This window comes from Aphis gossypii, chromosome 3 (assembly GCF_020184175.1).
Source record: "Aphis gossypii isolate Hap1 chromosome 3, ASM2018417v2, whole genome shotgun sequence".
In the NCBI taxonomy this organism is placed as follows: Eukaryota; Metazoa; Arthropoda; class Insecta; order Hemiptera; family Aphididae; genus Aphis; species Aphis gossypii.
In genome coordinates, this window is record NC_065532.1 from 9,816,236 (window position 1) to 9,838,578 (window position 22,343).

A 22,343-nucleotide genomic window follows, 5' to 3' on the forward strand; every position below is an offset into this window, starting at 1 on the left:
AAAACGGTGATATTTTAATGTGTGCATAATTTGTTAAAGCTTGGCCTCTCTTCTAAATAATTGCATACCTCCGTGGGGAAAATGCTGTGTTATAACGTCACCAACACTCCTGGTGTTCTGCGGTATTGTACTTATATAAAATATGTAGGTACACATGGTGTCCACGAGATTAATTAGACACGTATTACGCACAAGAAATTCGCTGTGGACCACCACATTTTTCGTAAAACGTACCTACTTTATAATATAATACAATACAATAAATAACATCTGTTCGTTGATAATATCACTTGGACACAGCATTGTAGGTACGTTGGCTGTGTAAGTAAAACGTATTATTGTTATTTAAATTTTGGCCATAGGATAAACTTTCTTCTTTAACCGAGGATAAATGCAATATATCTATGCTATAAATCATAACCAGTGAGACTTTTTACTATAATATTATGCAAAAATCTTAAAATAAAATATATATTATTTTTGCTGTTACAATAATTTGATTGCTTTTAGTTCAATCGATATTATTATGGCCATGGTGTCGTGGCAATTAAGCTAAAAAATTAAATCGAAAACATTCGGATTAATAAACAAAACTTTTTTTTTAGGTCCTATTATGTATACGAGACAATATCCTGCAGTAATGGTAATTACAATATACAGTTATTAATTTGTTAAACATTGGAAGTCCATTACATGGGTATAATAATGTTGTAATTATTCTTAACGAGAAAGTTATTCTGAACTCGAAACTGAATGACGTCATAGAACTTCAATTGGCTCTCAAAACAAAATAAGGAGTTTTCGTATTTACAAACTTATTTTGCCAAATTTCGCAAACTTTTCATACTTTGAATGTATACCAACAAATATTGTTCTATAAACACATTTTAAATTTATATAATATAATACTTAGAATTATTGAAATGAAAATCTTTGTTAAAGAAAAATAGTTTCCATGTTTCAAAGAGTCAAGTTGGTTGAATAATTGTTGGTTGAAAAAAAAGAATCAACAAGGAATTAAACAATGAATGCAAATTAAATTATGAATAAATGCTTAGGTAACTCATTAAATTATTTGAATGCATATAATTTTCCGAAAAAAAAATGCATAAGAACGCTAAAGCATACGTTTATTTAAAATACTAAAATAAATATATAACAGCATATAAATTATAAGAGTTTTTTTCGTCATATTTAAAAAATACTAACAGTTTGAAATATTCTTAATTTAGGTATGGATTTAATCGGAGGTCACACTTTAAAGAAACATTATTTCGAATGTGTTTGAGTAGACTTCGGAAAATTATAGTCCATAGTCTTTAAGGATTGAAAAAAAGAAATTGAAATCGGAACCAGATTTGATATCGTTAAAATTCGTTCGTTATGTAATATTACCAAATAAACCATCTACGATCATGTTAACAGCAGATGGATATACGGCGTAATCTAGATAGTTATGTCATCTCAGTAAATGGAAAATAGTTTGTTTACTAGTTTAACCACCCCCCACTGTGGTTAGGTTAGATTTCATTACCTGTTTAGACTCATATTTCGATCATGGTTAAATAATAGACAAATACTATTCATAGTATTTACATGTATTATTATACTGAAATAATAATAATGTTTCAAATATGTTAACTATAACCTAAATAAAAAACTGAAAGACGTTTACTTAAACGATATACTGCAGAGTATTATGTGTGTAATATTTTTGTTGTTTAACTGATGTATAATATGAAATAAATAATTTAAAATAGCTTATTGTGTCAAAATAATAAAGAGATTTTATTTTTTTTTTTATAATAGTTATATATATTTTTAAACATAATCTGTTGGTGAAAAATATATTTACCCAGGTAATTTTATATGAAAATTATTACCTCCATTTTTATGGTAAATTTAAACTAGCGTGAACTGAAAAGAATATATTAGACGCGCAAACCAACCTATACTGATTTAATCTGCTTTTGAATTTAGTTAAATTTAACGTAGTAAAAGTATTTTAGTTTCAAACATATAATAAATATTTAAATTAACACAATATACTATTTGATGATAATTATATATTTATTTGGAAAATTGAAATCATATAATGTAATTATTTTTATGGGAGTAATAAACATATTTTACTTTTGATTAAAACATATTATTTAGTCTTAGGTGCACATTTATATGCTTTTAATGAAAAAAAAGTTCTTCGAATTCCCATAATAATTATTAAGTTCTTTGTTAAATTATTACATTTGATTGCAAAATAAAGAAATTTTACATTTAGGTAGTAGGTTATAATATGTGCAGTATTTAGTACACCAGAATTAAGTTAAATAATGGCCAACATTTTTAGTGAGGTTTTCATTGGTAAAAGATAGTTCTTTTTTCGAATCTAGATAACGTTGTATACGGGTTTGGATCCACAAAAACATGAAAAATCAATTTTCAAAATTAATTTTATTGAAATTTAAATTTTTTTCATACAAAATATTTGGAAAGTAATATAAAAAGTATACAATATTGTGTTTCTAAACAAAATATAAAGTAAGGTAAAACAAGTTTGGTTTAGTGGTTTAAACGTTTGAACCAGGCTTGTAGAGTTATGCATTAAACCTGCTGTATATATTTTAATAGTACCTTTAATTTTCACAAAGTTAATAATTAAAAAGAAAATACAATATTTCATCAATATTATTATGAGTTGTATGAATATTTCTAAAAATATAAGTACTTAAAAAAAATCAACAACACACATAAATACAACACTAGTACCTACACTACTACTATACTAAAAATATAATAATATTATTAATATAGTACACCACAGCTATATTCGTGTGACACAGTGTAACGCTTGACTTAATACTACATAGGTAAGTACATAATACCCAACATATAAACCACCTTGAATACAAAAAAAATTGTTTCATTCTGCTATTAAATTACGTATAGCTGATCATAATAATTATACCAAGAATCCCTTGTATATATCAGCAGTCAGTGTATGAAATTCAAGTGTATCGAACTGTCACACATAAAATATATAATAGACATTCATTAATTTTGTTTCAATTATAAGCTATAAGCATTAATTAATTAATTAATTAATTAATTACTGTAGTGGATATTAAAGCAACGTTTTAATTTGATCTAGTTGAAAAACTACCATCACATACTTTCGTAAATTTTAAATATACTCGTATGTTTATTTTTTCAAAACGATATTGTATTATAATTTACCTATTTTTATATCGATAATCATTAAAGCTTTGCGTACGTTTCGTTCACAGAGTGATATTATATTTGAGAAAATTCTCCAAGATAGGTCCTTTAAAAAAAATAATTAATCGATGTACCGTTGGTGAGTACACAAAATAACGTAAATAGAATCGGGTACAAAATAATAAGTAAACGCCAAAATAAAAACGTAAAATAAATAAATAAATAAATCGGTATTTATACGTAATATTATTATAAATCTCTAAGGTTAGATGTTTTTCATCTACCACATCGAGACTGTTTAAACGTTGTTTTTGGAAACGACCGAAATATTATATTATACTCTGTACGGTCGTAAGTATAAAACCCCAGGAGCGAACGTGTAGAGTTTGCAAAAACCGACCGTTTGCACTTTCGTGATGCGTCTAAAAACACACTACGGTATTATATTATAGTAGGTGGAAAAACATATAGTCGCATGATTCTTATATCTCCATATGTTTCCCTCCATACATACCTCTGCGAATAGCACACATTTTATGATTCACCACAATGCTATATCCATTATTTATAATTTATATAGGTACATACTATAATAATGGTATATACAAGGATTTAATAATAATATAAATAACATAACATATTATAGTATCAAGACCTTCCCAAACTGAAATAATTATGTCGTCTACGCATGATGACGGTTACTATAATATAATAGCGCATAAATACATATATTGAATTTAAAGAATAAAACAATAGATTTTTTTTTTTTTAAATATTTTCATAATTTACAATTTATTATTTAACATCTCTTAAAATATATAACTCATCTTACGGCAAAAATAATATATATATTTATTTGTTATAGTGTTATATTTTTAGTTATAATACTTGCGCATTGTAATAGTGTATTTACTTAGTATTGAGATTTTAGTACTATATTGTATTTAAATTTGAAAAAAAAATGTTAACGATAATAATAAAATGGTGTACGATGAATTTTCATATTATGCGAAAGGTTAATACCAAACTATAATTTTCTTATAGCTTATACGATTAAATAATTTTTAGTTTTTAGGTATGTAGAAAAAATGATTAATAATTCACAGTGAGAAAAACTGTTTATACTAAATTATTTACTGATATTTGGAAGTGACCAATTGTATTACAATAAATAAATAAACTGTTAACGATCAATTGACGTAAACTTTCGAACTTTGAATAATTATAATACGTAATTCGATAGGTGTCAACGTATAATGGAGTTAGGTGGTAAATTAAGCTAGGGAATTCCTTTGAATTATATATTTTTCGATCTATATATTTCGATATTCGTTAACGTTTATAAATAATATTATGATACAATATAATTTGACATATTGCACATAAAGACCACAGTATAAATAGTGTTTGAAGTATCATGGATTAAGGCGTTTTACTGTCCTTAGTTCAGGTGTGTTTTTCACACACATTCTTGTGCTTTCTAAAAGATTAACTAAGTACATTCGTAGTAAATCTATTATATAAATATATTACGCTTATATTGACCTAAATAAATATAGTTAAACTTCGTTATTGTGCAAATTATTTGTATATAATATGTGCAATTTAAGAACCTTCAATACCCTGAGGTAGGACTTCGGTTTTTTGGTTTTTATTATTGAATCAGTAGAATTAATTTTATCCAAACAATGGAGTAATCTAAAATTTTGAATTTTAATAACGTTTAAACGACAATTAAAAACTTCTATATTGTCTATATCAGTGGTAAATTAAATATCTGATTTTTGATTCTATAAATAAAGTAAACAAGATACTTATAATACAAAAACAGGATCGTAATATTCCACTATTTGAAAAATACGTTTAATCCTGTTTATCAAGTTTAAAATTTGTTTTTTTAAAACAATTTTGACTCATCAGTCATTCTAAGGTACCAAAAAAGTTAATGAACATTACATTTTGGGTTATAAAAATAATTAAATAATCTACATAAAAAGTTTCCTTAAAAGTTTTTTTTTGTTTCCACGAAAAAGTTAAATTTCAAATTGGACCCTTATTCTTATAATGCCTATTAGCTTATAAAATGATTTAAATGATTCAATTAATCAAATATTGGTCTCCTCCTTAAACATGAATTAGTTATTCACGATTAGTTCATTACATTTTAGTGAATCATTATTTCGTCTCTGATTTTTAATTACTACCCCAAAATATTTTGTTTTTCTATTTCACTACACGTAAAATTATTACGGTTACTATATTTTCCAATAACGTATAATTATAATATATAGTTTTTGGGCGTGAATGAAAACATAAATAAAAATATCGTTTACAAATTTTTTTTTTTTTTTTGCTCATTCTCTACAGTCACAATGAATTAATATTTCACTTACACTTGAATGGCTCTACATTATATTATTTTTTTTCACAAAACACAAACAACTCGTGTTCGACCAAAGAGTTTAAAAAAATTGAACGAGTCATCACCTCAAGTGCACAGTTTACTTTGACATTTTAGCCAGCTTGTCCAACCGTATTTTCTACCACACAACATTTCACCCTATCATCGTTCCTTTAAAATTAAAGCAGACCGAGAGTTTTTGAAGACGAATATAATTATATATTTTATTATTGGCGTTTTCTACGTTTTAATTGATATAGAAGTACAAACAAAAGTGTATAGGTACTTGCTTAATTACTGGGGCACAACAAGCACTTGGTATATTTTGAAAACACAAAATCAAAAACTGTGCATAAGGCCGACGCCAGCCTGACTATGGTTTTTATTTTGTTGTAACAATTTTTATTTTCAGGTTATTTTTATTATTATTATTTTTTATTATTATCTTATACTGAGGATGATTGATCGTTTCGCCATCTGCTTTTTCTTGTTGTCATGTTTTAACGTCATTAGCTTCTTTCATTTTCTCGTTCTTCGCATTTCTTAATGTTTCATTTTTTTTTTAAACTACAACGCGATTTCAGTTTGAACGCATATAACGTTACAATTATTATTATTCTTACTGACTATATTTTATATACAAGGTGCAATAAAAAATAATTATTTCTAGGTATAAAAATATATTTTTTGTTTATAATTTATGTAATAGAAAAAATAATTTAACTGAATAAAAACAGTCGATTATTGGAAATTATAATATATAACGATACATTCATTTTTGTATGAATTCTAAATAAATCTTCAATAAAACGAGGTGGATTTGTACAGTTTGGAACGCATTGGATAATGTATGTGTTGTGTGAAATTTAACGTTCGTTGTCACTGCGCTGAATTGATGTCTGAGACTATTGTCACCCCTTCAAATACCCCGATAGGTACCGTCAGAATCGTAACCCAGGTTTTATTAAATTATACAATAATATGTAACTATATACTGTAAATGTGGTCGTATGCCATCACGACCAATATTTACTGAAATATTATTCATGTTTACCATAAAGCGAATAAGCTATACGAAATAAATTATCACCATAATCCGTATACGTTTCGTGTTATCCCATTAGAGTTAAACGATGTCAACATATATTTGTACGTGCACTAGAGTTTTAATTAATTATCAAACGGTATTATACTTAGGATTCGAATAAAAACATCCATAGATTATAAAATAACTTAGCTAAGAATCACGGAATCCAAAAAACAATTTTTATCCTAAATTACATGTTGAGCAAAATGCGTATCATATTTAACTTTCGATTTAATTGAATAAGCACCCTTAGATTCTGATAAATTTATAATATCAACTGACAATATCAATAGATCAGTTATTATACTTTTTAAAAATCTTAATCTACTTAAATTATACTTTAATATAACATATTAATTTAAATCACAAACCAAACAGTATGAACGTATAACAGTTTTTTTTTTTAGTCAACGATATCTATAATCCATTATTCCGCCCTTAAATACCTACGAACTTATTTTTAAATAAATTTAACTATAATCAAAATATTGAATTTTATTTATTTTTGACAATTTTCACAAAAGCTTAACGTTTTAATGATGTTTAGAATTCTCTTACGAGATTACTTTAATGTATACTATTTATCTCGTTATCAGCCTCATTGTAGTTAATACTTTATGACTACCTAATATATAAATAAATTGTATTAAATCTGTCATGTAGCTATAAACTAATTTACGTTGTTGAAAGAAACTTATAGACCACATATATTTATAGTGATAGAATATTATTATTATGAATCCTTATACCGGTCACTTGGTCACGATCACCTCCACCTGATTACTGTGAAACGTTCATATTTCACATTCCGAAATGTCGCTTCGACATTTCCATATGCAGTTTTCATTATGAGTACTTAAGAATTCTGAATATGATATGTATGTTTATATACATCGATCATTCAATACTCTATTATTGGTTCCGTTGTGGAATAAATTAAATACATTACTAATCGAGTCAAAAAACACGAGATAAGTATCAGTAAACACATCAAAATACGTTATAAATAATAATACGTCTAATCTGTTAAGCCAGTAAAAATAAAACGGCTGTTTATAAACCAAGAAATTTAAGATAAAATACTAACTGAGTCCATCTTTAATTAATATTGAATCTCGTTAAATTAAAAAAAGGCTCTCTAAAACAACAAATTCTATAGGTTTAGTTAAAAATATTTTTTTTTAGATTAATATTTAAAAACTGATTTATGTGTGTAATATAATAATAATGTATAATATATAGTATTAAATGATTATAAAACTACTCTCCCTCTCTCTCACACACACACGCAAATATATATTTATACATTATACATATAATTTAGTTTTTAAGTATTTTGTATAAATAAATAAATATAGGTAATGATTAAATTGAAATTCTTAGGTTGGTAAATATGTATGAGATAAACTTTTTATGGATTAAAATCGTGTTTTTTTTATTGGAATACAAAAGCTGCATTTGTTCTTTGTTTTTTGTATAATTTATTGTAATAATGCGAGTTCTTCTAATGTTTATGGTTCAAATTGTGCATTTAACAAAATGTTTATAAATTGACAAATGTTTACATAGGCTGTAGAACTATAGTATTGAAATTTGATTGGAAGAATTCAAAGCCATTATAGTAATCCACGGAAATGAGAATGTAAATGAAGACTGCATTTCAGGAGGATAATGTAAGCTTTTGGATAAAAAATTTTCTAAAAATGATCATTACACTTTTAAAATTCTACTGAAATAAAAATGAAGATTTTATCATTTTATTTTTTCGAATAATATTTAATAAATTCAATTTAAAAAAAAAACACTTAGTTAGTTTTACAAGTTTCCTTAAAATTATCCTAGGATCCAAATAGTTTATTTTTGTTTACTTTTATTAAAATTATTTTAAGATTCAAATAGTTTATTTTTGTTTCCCTAATAATGGACTCAAACAGTATATTTTTGTTTATACCTGAAACTTAATAAGTATTTATTATTTTTTTAACGTTAAGTAACTTTATTAATATACACCAAATCAAATAGTATCTACCTGTATTAGAATATATCTATACATTTAACTGAAAATTTAATTATTCAGGATATAGGTTATGTTTTCTAAGAAAATATCAAATTTCTATGTGATACAAGAAAATTATAACGCGCATCATATTACTAAAAATACTTCACCAATTGTAGATATTGTATTATTATTATTATTATTTATTATGATACTAGGGTTTCAATACTAGTTTGAAAAATAAATTTAATTGTAATTAATTTATTGTTTAATAATTTAGCTAAAATATGTATTACTAGGTACTAAAAAATAGAACAAAACATCACGGGATTCAATGGAAATTATATGCATAATATTATATTATATTTTTGCATAACCAATTACGAATTAAAATTCTGAACGTTATTATCTTCTGTTCTGCTGAAATGACAATTTTATGTTAATACCTAGTTCAATATAATATGTACTAACTTCATATAAGGATCGTGCATTGCCAAAATTATAATAATACATAATAATATACGTTATAGGTATTTTAGAAATATTCTTAAATCCATTTTATACATAATTAATAGGTAACTTCTAACAACCTTATAGCAATACGATTATTTGTATCAATGTTTAGAAAATGCATACATTTTTTATTACTCTAGAAGTCTAGAATGAACAAAATAATAAAGTAAAACATTTGTAAATGTTGAGAAAAAAAATAATAAGACTATGTAATAGGATACACGAACTTTGAAATACAACGAAAACCGAGTAAAAAACAATTAAAATTAAATGGTTTTCATCTTTCAAGATTGAGTAATAAATACTTCAGGGTCGTAACTTGATAGCTTTAAAATGATTAAATATTTATATAAAAGCGAGTAATATATATATAAATAATAAAAATAAAAATATTTCATTCAAGTAATTATTTACAAGTAACGATCAAATAAAATAAAATAAAATTGTAAATGGTAAGTATTATTCACGTAATAAGTACTACCGCAATAGCGTTTTATAAAGAAAATACTCATATATAAAGTTTTTTTGGTTAGTGTAGATATTAATCGAAAAATGATCGAAAAAAAAAATAATCTAACTGAAGAGAATTATCTCTTATAGTAAGGTGTAACACACTTATCATTTCTATTGACGGCCACGTGGTCACATCTTCTAACAGGGTTTTACTAACACGCGTAGTTAGGATTAGTTAGGATTTCGACCAAGTGATATTGTTTTCATTGCAAATTTATATTTAATGAAGTCATTAACTATTGAAATAACCGTCATCACGGGAAGGAACACAATTAATTCTAAATAACGCAGAGGATCGCTGTAAAAGCATATACATATAACTGTCTATCCCTGTGAGTTATATAGGTGACATAATGACGTATACCTTGATGAACCCCTCTCGGTTTGTACTGTTCTCGGGAAACGGCGGAAGACTCGTTGTGTTTGATCGAGGACGACGAGGATCGCAAATAAATAATAATAATAGTGCACTATAGACTCGTCCCGCACACCACTATAGTATATTGTGTGGCAAGGGCGGGAAGTGAGCCATTTCAGTCGCGGGCGTTGTGTGCGGCACGAGCCGTAGGCAAGTGCCGCATTTCGCCCAAGATTGAAATGGCCTTCCCGCGCGAGCCACACATACTATTTTTTGTCACGCCCCTGCGTTTATGAAAAAGGTTATGCAGGGATCTATGCAACAATTATAGACTATTACTAACGCATCGTTCGACGCACTTATATAGGAACAGTGCAAATTAAATATGTTTAAATGTTTATGCGTCATGCAAGGAGGTTACTATACATTTAAGATGTAACCAAAAGTTTATGTTTTGTAAGAACCGTGGTAGGTGTACATTTTAGTTTCTGGTTGTGCAGGGGATACCTACGCGCCCGGCGGCCGGCACTTTTGGGGATTTCCTCTTTTCCGCCCGGCACTTTTGGGGATTTCCTCTTTTCCGCCCGGCACTTTGGGGATTTCCACTTTACCGCCCGCTGGACGGAAAAAGGACGCTTTCGAACGCTTCAACCGTGGTCGAAAACCAAACTTTCGGTGCAGGCGTGACAAAAAATAATTTATATACACACTGGCGAAAACGATTTGATATAGAGAAAATCGATCGGCAAAAGAGACGACGCAGGAAAATAACCGATGACATCCGCCATCCGCGCTCACTGAATGACCGACAACTAAAAGTTTCGTGATAACAAGGTCGAGAGTTTATGGCGGGGATCGATTTTGGACCACGTTTGCTGAATTTATACCACGGTTGAAGTGAAACATTCTGTACCGCGGTCGAAACCACTACCGTTGGTTTGGTTTACGTTTATACCGAGCGCGTATTGGTTTACAGTCGTAATGGACAATAGTACAGCGACCGTTTTCTTCGTACCTGATTCAAAACGTTTTTCAATTACGTCGTCGTCGTCGTCATACGAATTTAAAATTGTGTTTGCAGTGAATAGAAATTCCGGCAAACCAATTAGTGAGTACGAATATTACAGAGTCTCATCGTCGGTTTCCGGTCTGATGAAATTCGTCAACATACTTCTCCAAATATTACAAACCGAAGACAGTGCACGTTAAGGCACTACAGTACATAAGACCAGTCACTTAAATATCTACGAAAACCTACTATTTACAGGTGTAGTACATGCAAAGTATAGACGAAATATTGCTGTTGATGTTACTCTGAACGATATTAATAATTGTGAATTTGTTAAATTGTTCGAATTCTGTATTTAAATCAACATAAAGAGGAGTATAATATATTTAAATATTATTCAAACCATATTGTTTGAAAATAACTAATACCCTTTTGCTAAAGTCCATTTATTTACTGATAACATTAATATATTTTGTAAAATAGAGTCTTGAGCAGATTGCCTACATCTACAAGCAGACCTCGATACCTTATATTTGCTTGGGCTCGGGATGTTAATCTTATATTTTAACATAAACAAACTTCACTCAATGAAATTCTTTAAGAAAAGTCGTTCCATACTATAATCTTAATCTCTCGGTCACTTCACCCTTCAATGTGTTGAGGTTAATAAAGATTATGCGCATTTGCTATTCTAGCTAATAGTGTTGTTTTAACCAGGAGTACGTATTTACGTAATTACACATGGTAGTTGCTGTCTTTTTGCAAATGGTCCGATATTTTTAACTCATTAAATAAGATCTGAGCCCAATCTTAAGGTTTTAAAAACATTTTTTAATGTATTACTACTTTATTATATAAATCTTTACTATTCCTAAATACATAATTTTCAGTTACAAATGATAAATTACAAATTTAATACTTATAGTGTTTATATATTATTTAGGTCTGTAAATTATAAATTATAAAACATCGATAGAATAATTGTGTGTCAACAATATTAGCGAGAAAATTAATTTTAAAAATGTTCACTAGACTTGCTTAAAAGTTTTTCAAGTGAGAACTCGAATAAATGCATGTTTCAAGCAACTCAACTACGGGTTAAGTGTACATAAAAATATATGATTTTAAACTCGAATTATTGAAAAATAAAATATTATTTATGGCTATACCATAGTACTATTAACGAATTGATAAAAAGTAAAGGGAAAAATAATAACTTTTAATAGTGGAATTTCACTCTTTGGATTGTGTTACTATAGTAAATCCATTGCGGTTACCGATTATACGTATTATATTTGTAAAATACTACTTAACAGAACAAACTTAATAATATATTATTTATTTTGTATAGACACTTTCGTCTAGACTTACGTCATAATATACCAATTATTTCAACCTCGTATAGTCACTTACCATCTCTCGCCAGACTATATTATATTTTATTGCATATAATAACGGGGTTAATATATGCAATATATGTGTGCGTTTATAATATATATATACACACAGTTGAGAGACTCCGGGGATCCGAGACTACCGTCTCTAGTACGCCGCAACATCCTGAGTTCCAGGACCGAAGCCCCACAACTACCATTATTCACGACAAGTGAAATACGGACTGTCGATGTGAGATAACTAGGTATTTGACTACTGAAGTCTGACAACAACGTTCTATTTATGTATATTTATACAGCTTCGGCATTATTATTACAATAATAACAGTAATTATTATTATTATTATACACTGTCATGAGCGATTATAAGCAACGAGACGAATCGATCGCGAACTCAGCAAAACACGGGTATGGTGCCACACAGCCGCGCAAGTAAACCACACGATCAAGATGGGACAAACGTTGGAAGATCGTATTTTTTCTTTTTCGTCGCTGAAAAGATAATTATTTTACCGCCGTCACTATAATATGCTTTGTCCGATCAATAGGTATTGGTTAAGGAATCGTCAGATAAAAATGTGCTTATATATTATTTTCTCATCTAGAAAACTATCGTGTTAATTATAAAATAGTTTCAAGAGACTATTTATTAAATTACTAATTAAATCGAATTTATCGCTGAGCTCGATCACATAATTCTAAAACGACCATTTAAACTTTTATTTTCTTGAATTTTGTTAACCTTGTCATAAACTTTTAGTGAATAAATATAATATAATATAATATAATCATTATATTAATATTTCCTCTAATCACTAGGACACAATACCTATAATGTATATATTTATTTTGAAGGCATTTATATTGATATTATCTCAAAGCACTTATATTTGCCATGTAAATCCTTAAATTATTTTTGTTTAAAACAAAATAACTGACTTTGTTATGTTTCTTTGTGTGAATCAGAAAAATTAGACGATCTAATTTATTCATTATACAAGAACAATATGTAGATTTGATAAAACCTATGTATTTTTAATGTATTATATTTTTCAACATTTAATAGTGATTAACAATTAATTAATAATTTTCATAATGGCTGTCTGAAAATTGCATGTCAATATTTCCAATAATAAAAAAGTAATGAACATTTTAAAATATTTTTTCTACGAAATTTGGTTTTTATAATATACAACTTTTTTCGTCTTAACATTGCATATTTTATAAGCACCTTATATAATCGATTTACACATCATTAAATTAAAGCGTAACAGATTTTATTGGCAATCTTTCCCTAATCAAAACACATAATAAAATATGACAAATTTATTTATTTTTATGAACATTTCACTGACCGGCAAAAACTAAGTCTTAAATTTAGTCCATGAAATCATCTTTTACGTAACCCTACCAAATACGTATTGCCATGGCTTCGCCAATGAAGGAGATATTAAGGATAATATTTTATTTCATATTACGACTACATAATATCCATATTATTCATGAATCATGATTAATAGACAATAATATAGCTAAGAAAAAATGTACATGAATTTCGATGAAACCAAAAAACACTTTTTTTTTGGGCGACCTGTTTTTAGTTTTATATTAAACAGTATAATGTAATTCTATTATAGAAAACCCATTTGTTCTATAGTTCGTTTTCATAGAATGTGTAACGAGACGAATTCACAATTCCCTTGAAACGTCACGTTTCCATAAAATAATATTACCTAGTCCAGTTACCATTTTAAAACACATAATTCGTAGTCGGCGTAATGATTAGGCAATATAGGTGCATGGCTGTGTCAAATCACTGTTGAGTGTTGACCATGTTTTTTATCTGGCCATTCAATTCGTGATACGTTTGTTTAGGGTTTTTTTTTTTTTTATAGACCCACTTGCTTTACAAGCTGGTTGTTTTTTAAACTAAGATTTCAAACAATCATTTTATAAGCAATAAATTAAAGTCAAACAATGGTATCACATCTATTATATACGTATGTATTGCAAGCAAAAATGTCGATAGGCACCCGCGATTTGTCCAAGAACTCTTGATTTAGGCAATCACTTTTAACCGTATTTTGAAGTGTTTTTCTGAAGAATCGATATATTATCAGAATCTAATGGATACAAGAGTTTTTCTCTTCAACCATGTGTTCTGCCATGCGTTAAGTGAATCTGATATCTGACGGGCCCATATAACAATAGTATTAATTACCAAATAATGGTGTATTTAGACGAGACAGATAAAGTGCTTTTCGGTGGTTCAGATAAACTTTAAAATATTGACTTGACAGATGTTCGTCGTCTTAAATGTCGGACAACACATGTTTGAGAGGTGATCTAAGTTAACAAACGTGTAGTGTGTACAAACAATTTAGACCGTGGTTAAGTACAAATGTATTAAATCATTAATTTTGACTTAGCCATTTATCAATTTTCTGTAAATTTAACTCGACAGCTATCAGACGAGCGACGCACTAAGATTTCTAAATTTAAAATAAAATACATTTCACGTATACGCATTATGTTGGTAAATAATTGATAAATGTATACGTTCATGTTATAATATCCAATACTGAGTGAATCAATCATTCTAGCAATATCATTTTATTTGGTGTGATGTATTATTGAAGTGTAAATAATAAGTATAAATGATATTTTATTTTTCATAAGCCGTTAAATACGTTTGATACGATCAAAGACAAGTGTCATCGGAGAAACTCGATCTAATGCATTTAGGACCGCACGTCTTACGGTTCTATAACCTCAAAAAAAAACCAAAAAAACGACACGACAATCGTCGAACTTATGACTTTTTCGCCGATATATTATATTCGATAACGTACGTGACATACTCATCATTACGACAACAATATAATAAAATGTAATACACTACTCACCCCTTGTCCGGCGGCACCCTGTGCGCGGGCACGGCGGACGGCGGCGACGACGTCTGATTGTTGGTGGACAGCGCCTTGTACCGGGCCTGCTGGTCGGTGGGCAACACGATGTCCACCGACCGGGACCTGATGTTGTTGCATCCGGGCTGGCCGCAGTTGGGGTCGAGCAGCAGCTGCGTGGGCGACACGGGCACCACTTCTTCCGGTTTGCCGGCGGGCGTCGGCTTGTTGATGAAGCACGAGTCCATGCTGGCGGCCCGGTCGCGCTTCAGGTCGGGCACCGTGAGGAACAGGTCCCGGACCACCGCCGGGTCGGCCGGGTCGCTCACCGCGAACGCTTCCTGCCGCTCCAGCTTCGGCGACGTGATCGACCGCCGCCGGTTGCCCTGCAGGTACTCGTCCGGCGGCGTCAGCTCCAGCGTCAGCTGGCTCTTGACGCACGAGTCGTCCAACTCGGGCGACGGCGGCGATCCGCGACCTCCGCCGGCCACGGACAGCAAACGGATCGCCGACGTCGCGGCCGTCCCGGGATCGCCGTGTAGGTCGGCCTCCACGGTGACGGTGATCTGACAACTGCGATCGTCCTCGTCTTCCATGTCCTCGCTCGCCGACGTCGACGCTAACGATCTCTGACTATACGGTCAAACAACAAACACGCGTGTAGGTCAGTCTCCGCTCATGTCCGTCGTCTACCGATTAGCACGCGTTGCCGTGTACCGTCCGACTTGCGACCGTCTCCTCCCCCCAAACTCTCATTTTTCAGGGCTCGGCCTACCCGCTCGCGAAAAAGACTTGGGATTTCTCGCATTATCGCACTCAAGTCCCCAAACAAGTAATCTCATCCTTCTAATGTTGCAATATGTATATATTACGTATTTTTGCAAATCGAGGGTGGGGACAAAGTTCGGATAATTATAATGTGTAACGGAGTCCTAAATGTCGAAATCTGAAATCTAAGATTTTGCCGCCATAATAAGCATTATTGTTTTTTAAAACTTATTTTTTATACCCCAAAAGTCGCGGTGCGATCGAAACCTTCGTTTATTGTTATTCCGTGCCGGAAAATTATTCGTTTTTTTAGTTCTTCTCCTTGACACAAAACGAGGTTCATTAGTTAAGTCCTATTCGTGTGGGTGAAATGTTTATGTTTTACATCGCAAAAAAAGTCCCGCCGGGAATAGAAATAAAAAATTAGTTTTTTTTTCATAATGAAAGAAAGAGAGGCTCGTAGCGTGTGTTTTCTCGAAAACGAACAAAAATTGTCGTATAATTTTATTATGGACGGTGTACACGTGGCAACCCTGACAACAATGGTTGTATTATCTAATGATTGGGTGTTGTAGTGGGGTGGGGAATCGATATTATTATACTGCTATATATTATTTAAGAGACCGAGCGCAATCAAATATTTTCGCGTTTTTAATAATATTATTATTATTGAATTATACCTACTGAATAATATAAAATATTATTGTGCACTGAATGCGCTACCGACATAAAATTAATTTTTAACTCTGATAACATCGTACGGAATTTTTTGTATGAACGGCATGTCATGTTCAACCGGAACAACGAAGACGGTGTGGGCCAAAAGAACAGAAATAACTAAATATTAATGATGATAGAGGTATATAATATTATCTTTACACTGTACCTATACCTATATATACGGGATAGTATTTGGCCGAATATTATTGTCATCGTGATTTGGTATTCAGTCGGTGTAAATAATAATAATAATATATTCTGAGTCTTTCGTCATTTTAATTAAATAAAAGTCTTAAACAATGCATTATGCGTTACCAGTTTTTAATATAAATACATATTTTGTATTATTATAAGATTGGACATACTTTTGAAAAAGAATTTGAACAAATACAGAATTAATAAGAATATAGACTATATTATAGTATATAGTTATGATAATTCGAATCAAAATTACTCAACTCGTTATACATACATAGAAATATATATACAGTGCATTTTATATTCATATTAAAACTATCAAAATAAATAGGATTAATAATAATTACTAGGGTTAGGATGTTTATGCACTAAAAAATGTATGAAGATGTACGCACTTATGCACTTAAAAACAGATAAATATGCATGGAACATTTGAAAAAATAAAGAAATGTGAAAAAAAAATCAATAAATATATAGAAATAAATTAAATTATTAATAGATAGAATATCAACAAATTGTGTTGGTACTATCTTTATGTGCTCGTTTTCAAGACTGTAACTGAGGAGCGGGTCCAGGACCCCTTCATCGAAATTTTAAAAGTAGAAATATTTTTTTATTATTAAAAACTAACTATTATGTAAATTGAGTATTATTATGACGATTTATGTTTTCAATAACGATAATAATCAAATTTTATATTTTTAACGTAAAAATGACGTTCGGTATCTATATGTTTAAAACAAATGTTGGAAATTTTTTCCAGTTGCGACCTTGCGTGCTATACCATAAAATTGCGTTATTATTCATAATTTTTCATCGAAAAACCGTCAAATATGCGCTTAAAAAACCATAAATTATGCACTAATAAATAAAAAATTTGTAAAATATGCAATTGTATGCATAATAAAAATTTGATATTTTGAATATAGATATCACGAGGCACATTTCTGTATAAGAATGGAAACTATTGGACAACCTAAAAAAAAATTTTTGCAAAATTATAAACATTCTAACTCTAATAATAAATCAGGGATTAGACGGAACAATAATGAAATCCTCGCTGTTTTCGGTCTTATTACTAATATTTGAACAAGAATCTTTTAAGATTTAAAAAAAAATACACCGATCCGTGCAGTACACTGGTCACATTCCCTGTTATTTCCGTTCTTTGACTAACCATCCGTTAACTAGCCTAGATATTGACTGAAATCATATTCACATGCCGCGGTCGTGCACAATAGATTGTTATCGTGTGCGATGACATAACATTCGCTCAAGACCTACTCTCTACCCTAAACTCTATCTACCCCCATTGTCAAAACAGAATGATTTTCTTGTCATGACCGACATCAACGTCTTAGAAAATATGATGAATCATTTTAAGACATTGAAAAACATTTTTATTGATGATAAATTTTTATTAAACTGACTACAGAACTGACTGCAACTGTCAACAGACTATAGTATGCGGTACATCTGAGTTGGATTTCGAATGATACTCGGGGAAATAATATAAATGTCATTATTTTGGTAATGGATTATTTTAGTCACTAGTTTTTGATACCAAATTATGCTGTTATTGTTAATTATATACTAAACGATGCCGTGTTATTTTTGTAATTAAGATATGGGGGTCTGCCTAAAAAAATATAGATTGGTTTCGATGAATAAAATTACATTCATTGTAATAATAATATTGAATATCTCAGAGAATCAAAAATACTGACAATTTATTTCACGAATATATGGCTTAAGGGTCATTTAAGAATCAAAATAATGATGTTATTAAAAAATAATTTTACAATTTTAAACTGAGACGATTATTGCGAATAATAATATACATTATTAAAAATAAATTCTCTGGGTGTAATTCAATTCGCCCTGAGAAATACAGAGCTCATTTAAACCCGAAGGCACGTGCGAGCTTTAAGTAAAATATAAATTTAATTTTTATTTAGGAATAACGCATACGATTCATACATTTCGCGGAAAGTGCTCGGTATATCCCTCGGAAATCCAGTATTCAAAATAACAGGTGTGTACATCCAAAATAATCCAGGAACCGATCGGCATTAATAAATAATAAAATACAAATGCCGAGCACGGGACCCCCAGTCGGTCGTCGCAGCAATAGCAATAATATACTCTAACGTGTACACGACATCGGCCAGTTCAGACGGTACCGCAATGCGCGCGTGCGCCGCATCATCGGTGTGGACGGAGACGGGGCGAGACCGACGCGAAAAGCGCAAAAATAAAGAAACGGAAACGCTTCCGCCGCCAATACCTATGGTTCTCTTCGCCGGACGACGACCTGTTCATCTTGGACAGCTCCTCCAGATAGGCGCAGTGGACGCAGGACGCGGCGGCCGGCACCTTTTCGCCGGACGACCGCCGTCGGTGGAACAGCTGGTGCTTGGACGACGGCACCTCCAGGAAGACGCCCGGGTCGTCCCGGTCGCCGGACGACGTGCTGGAGGCGGTGGCGGCGGACGAGTCGAAGCTCCGGGACCGCTGTCCCGATCCGCTGCCGGCGGGCACGCGCAGCGACGACGCCGTCCCCGCCTGACCGCCGCCGCCGCCGCCGACGGACGACCGTTCTTTGCGCGCGTCCTCGTCCCGCTTCGAGCACCCCAGCTTGATCTCGTCGAACGACACCGACCGCACCTGTTTGGGCACTTCCAGGCTGTTCTGCGTCTTCATCTCGGCGCCCGTCGGCGTCCGCGACCGTTTGAACGTCGAACGCAGACGGTCCATGACCGACGTTAGGTTTGCCGTGGCGCCTATACACAATATTATTATCCAATATTGTACACGTGGGTACCTGACCGTTTACGGATCTTAAATCCGGTCGGATTCAAAGCCGAACGGTGAAACGAAACAAAAAACAACAATAATCTCCAAAAAAAAAAAATAAAACAATCACTTCAAACGCACCTGAGGTTAGGTTAGGGTTAATTATAAAATAACGTATATATATATATTAAATACGTTTTTGCCGCACGTACTTAACAAGCGTGCGAAAATAACGATTACTTTACGTGGGTCTTATAACGCGTATATTATTTTTCTTCTTTGTTGTAGTCTACCTCCCCTTTCGGGGCCGCGGCGCACACGTCGGGTTTCCGCCTTGAGCAAGGTCACCCGAACGTGAAAATTCGCCATTGTACGCGCGGTAATATTATTTTCAAACGGCTGCTTCCACCCCTTTTTGACCCACTTTCGGTGTAATCCGTAAGCTGACGTCGCGACACATCGGAAATGATCTATATAAGGGATGACGTGGTGACTTCGTGTTTCTCTTTTATTTCCACCACACTACCTATAATACATCTTACCGGCCGGCACGATTATATTGGTTTCGGTTTTACGTATTATTATTATTTATTGTCATTGTTATTACTATTATTATAGACTCGCGACGCTATTAAATCGCGCAGCCGCGGCTGTGGTAACACGTTGTCGGGATGAAACTTAAAAATATGTGCAGGTATTCGCTTTATTATATTATTATAACGACGACCATAAATTCTGTCATATCGCTGACCGTTAAATTGATTCTTAATCAGTTCACGACATCAGCGAGGTATCCGCGAACGAAATTTTGATTAACTATCAATAATATTACACCTCGTAAATCCCTGAGTTTTAAAACAAACACCTATTTTGTACGTTTTGCATCTACGATGATGTTGTGTTTAAATAAAGTGTATACGTACAAATAAATGGAACAAAATGACTTCAACAATTTGTAGCAGTGTTTATTAAAAACAGTTTTAAGTTTGTTTAGTGCGTTAAATTTAGTTTATTATTTATGAAGAGGAATCCTATAAATATTATTATTATTATCTAGCGAATTTCCTTCAATATACTTTTGACTATTAAATTAATATAATAATTGGTATTTTAGATGCATAAAAAAATGTAAAAACATTTGGCATAAATGTATGATGTAAAAGCTGATTTAAATAAATTTTTTAGTATAATATAATATGTCTGTATATATTATTTATATATAAAAAAAAAAATACTTCAAAATGAAATTGATACCATTAAAATCAATCGACAAAATACTATAATTACAACAATATACGAGTAAGTGGTTAGCTATACAAAATATTAAGAAATCTATTGCATATAATATTATTTTAAATAGTTATAATAATGTAGTTTTTTTTTTATTTAATATTGAATATTAACTATTGATATTATCTTTACGTGAATAAGATGAATATCGCATTGATTTTCCCGAATAGGCGTGATTGATTTATGTATTCGTACCGCGATTCGACATATTATTATGTTTAGGCATATGATTATCGATGAGAGATAAATTTGTGTTAATACGTTATTATTATCCGGACGTATCAATATTGAGCGGCATACGGACAAATGCGATTTTCAGATTAATGTTGCGCTTAAGTTAATCGTCTAGAACTCCGTGGTTTTCCGTCATTTTTATTACAACCCTGCCCCTGGTTTATTGAGTATATATAAAATATTATATTCGGTTGAAATAATGAATCGGTAGCGCGTAACGTGCGGTCGAGAGATTTATACTATTTATAGGATTTTAACGATCAGAGTCAACCAACGAGCTAAGACCCGTGTCTAAATCATTATTTTTTCAATATTAAAACCGAGGGAAACTGTTATTATAAATTTCCACCGTTAAGTAAATAATAAAAATAATTTTAGATATATATAGGTATATATAATATAATATATATATATAGTGAATTAAACTATCTGACAGCGGTAATGGTTTAATTCATTATAATAATATATAGGTACTTAATATTATTTTTATTTATTAGGGTGTACATGACTTGACAGTTTTTTTTTCGCAAGGTTACCGTGGTTGAAAAGGTAGTCGTCAAAACATATATGTAAACAGATTCTGTACATTCGTGACTTTAAAGCTTTCGTAATCTGGCCTTTCAATCATTCTTTGCCTCAGTAGCCGTATTAAATAATGTCTCATAATATTAAAATGTAATATATTACACGTGTATACCATGTAACGTATACAAAATGCCTTCACTGTTTCACCAAATGAAAAACTTTAGGTATCTCATTTTTATTATTATCATTTCAACCGTTTACGAGTACTGATTGTTAGCAGCTCGAGTGAGATGTAACAGCAGACTTGACACCTGACCAAATATTGTTCAATGTGCGTTTATTCGTTTGAGATGTTTAATGACCGACATCAGGAAATTAATTTTGTTAACGCTCAAATGAAATTCTCATAATACTGGTAT

The 22,343-nt window shown here is 31.0% G+C and overlaps 1 protein-coding gene across 3 annotated transcripts in view; it reads right to left on the minus strand.

Moving 5' to 3' along the window:
- LOC114129669 (eye-specific diacylglycerol kinase-like) overlaps positions 1–22,343 on the minus strand; it is a 161,587-nt gene that overhangs the window by 110,210 nt on the left and 29,034 nt on the right. For all 3 annotated transcript variants that reach the window (XM_050202615.1, XM_050202617.1, XM_050202614.1), the window contains exons 2-3: positions 19,367–19,862; positions 15,394–16,026 (exon numbers count right to left, since the gene is read on the minus strand). In XM_050202615.1, the coding sequence (XP_050058572.1) occupies positions 15,394–16,026; positions 19,367–19,836 (1,103 nt within the window). In that variant the 5' untranslated portion in view covers positions 19,837–19,862. The remainder of the gene's footprint in view (positions 1–15,393; positions 16,027–19,366; positions 19,863–22,343) is intronic.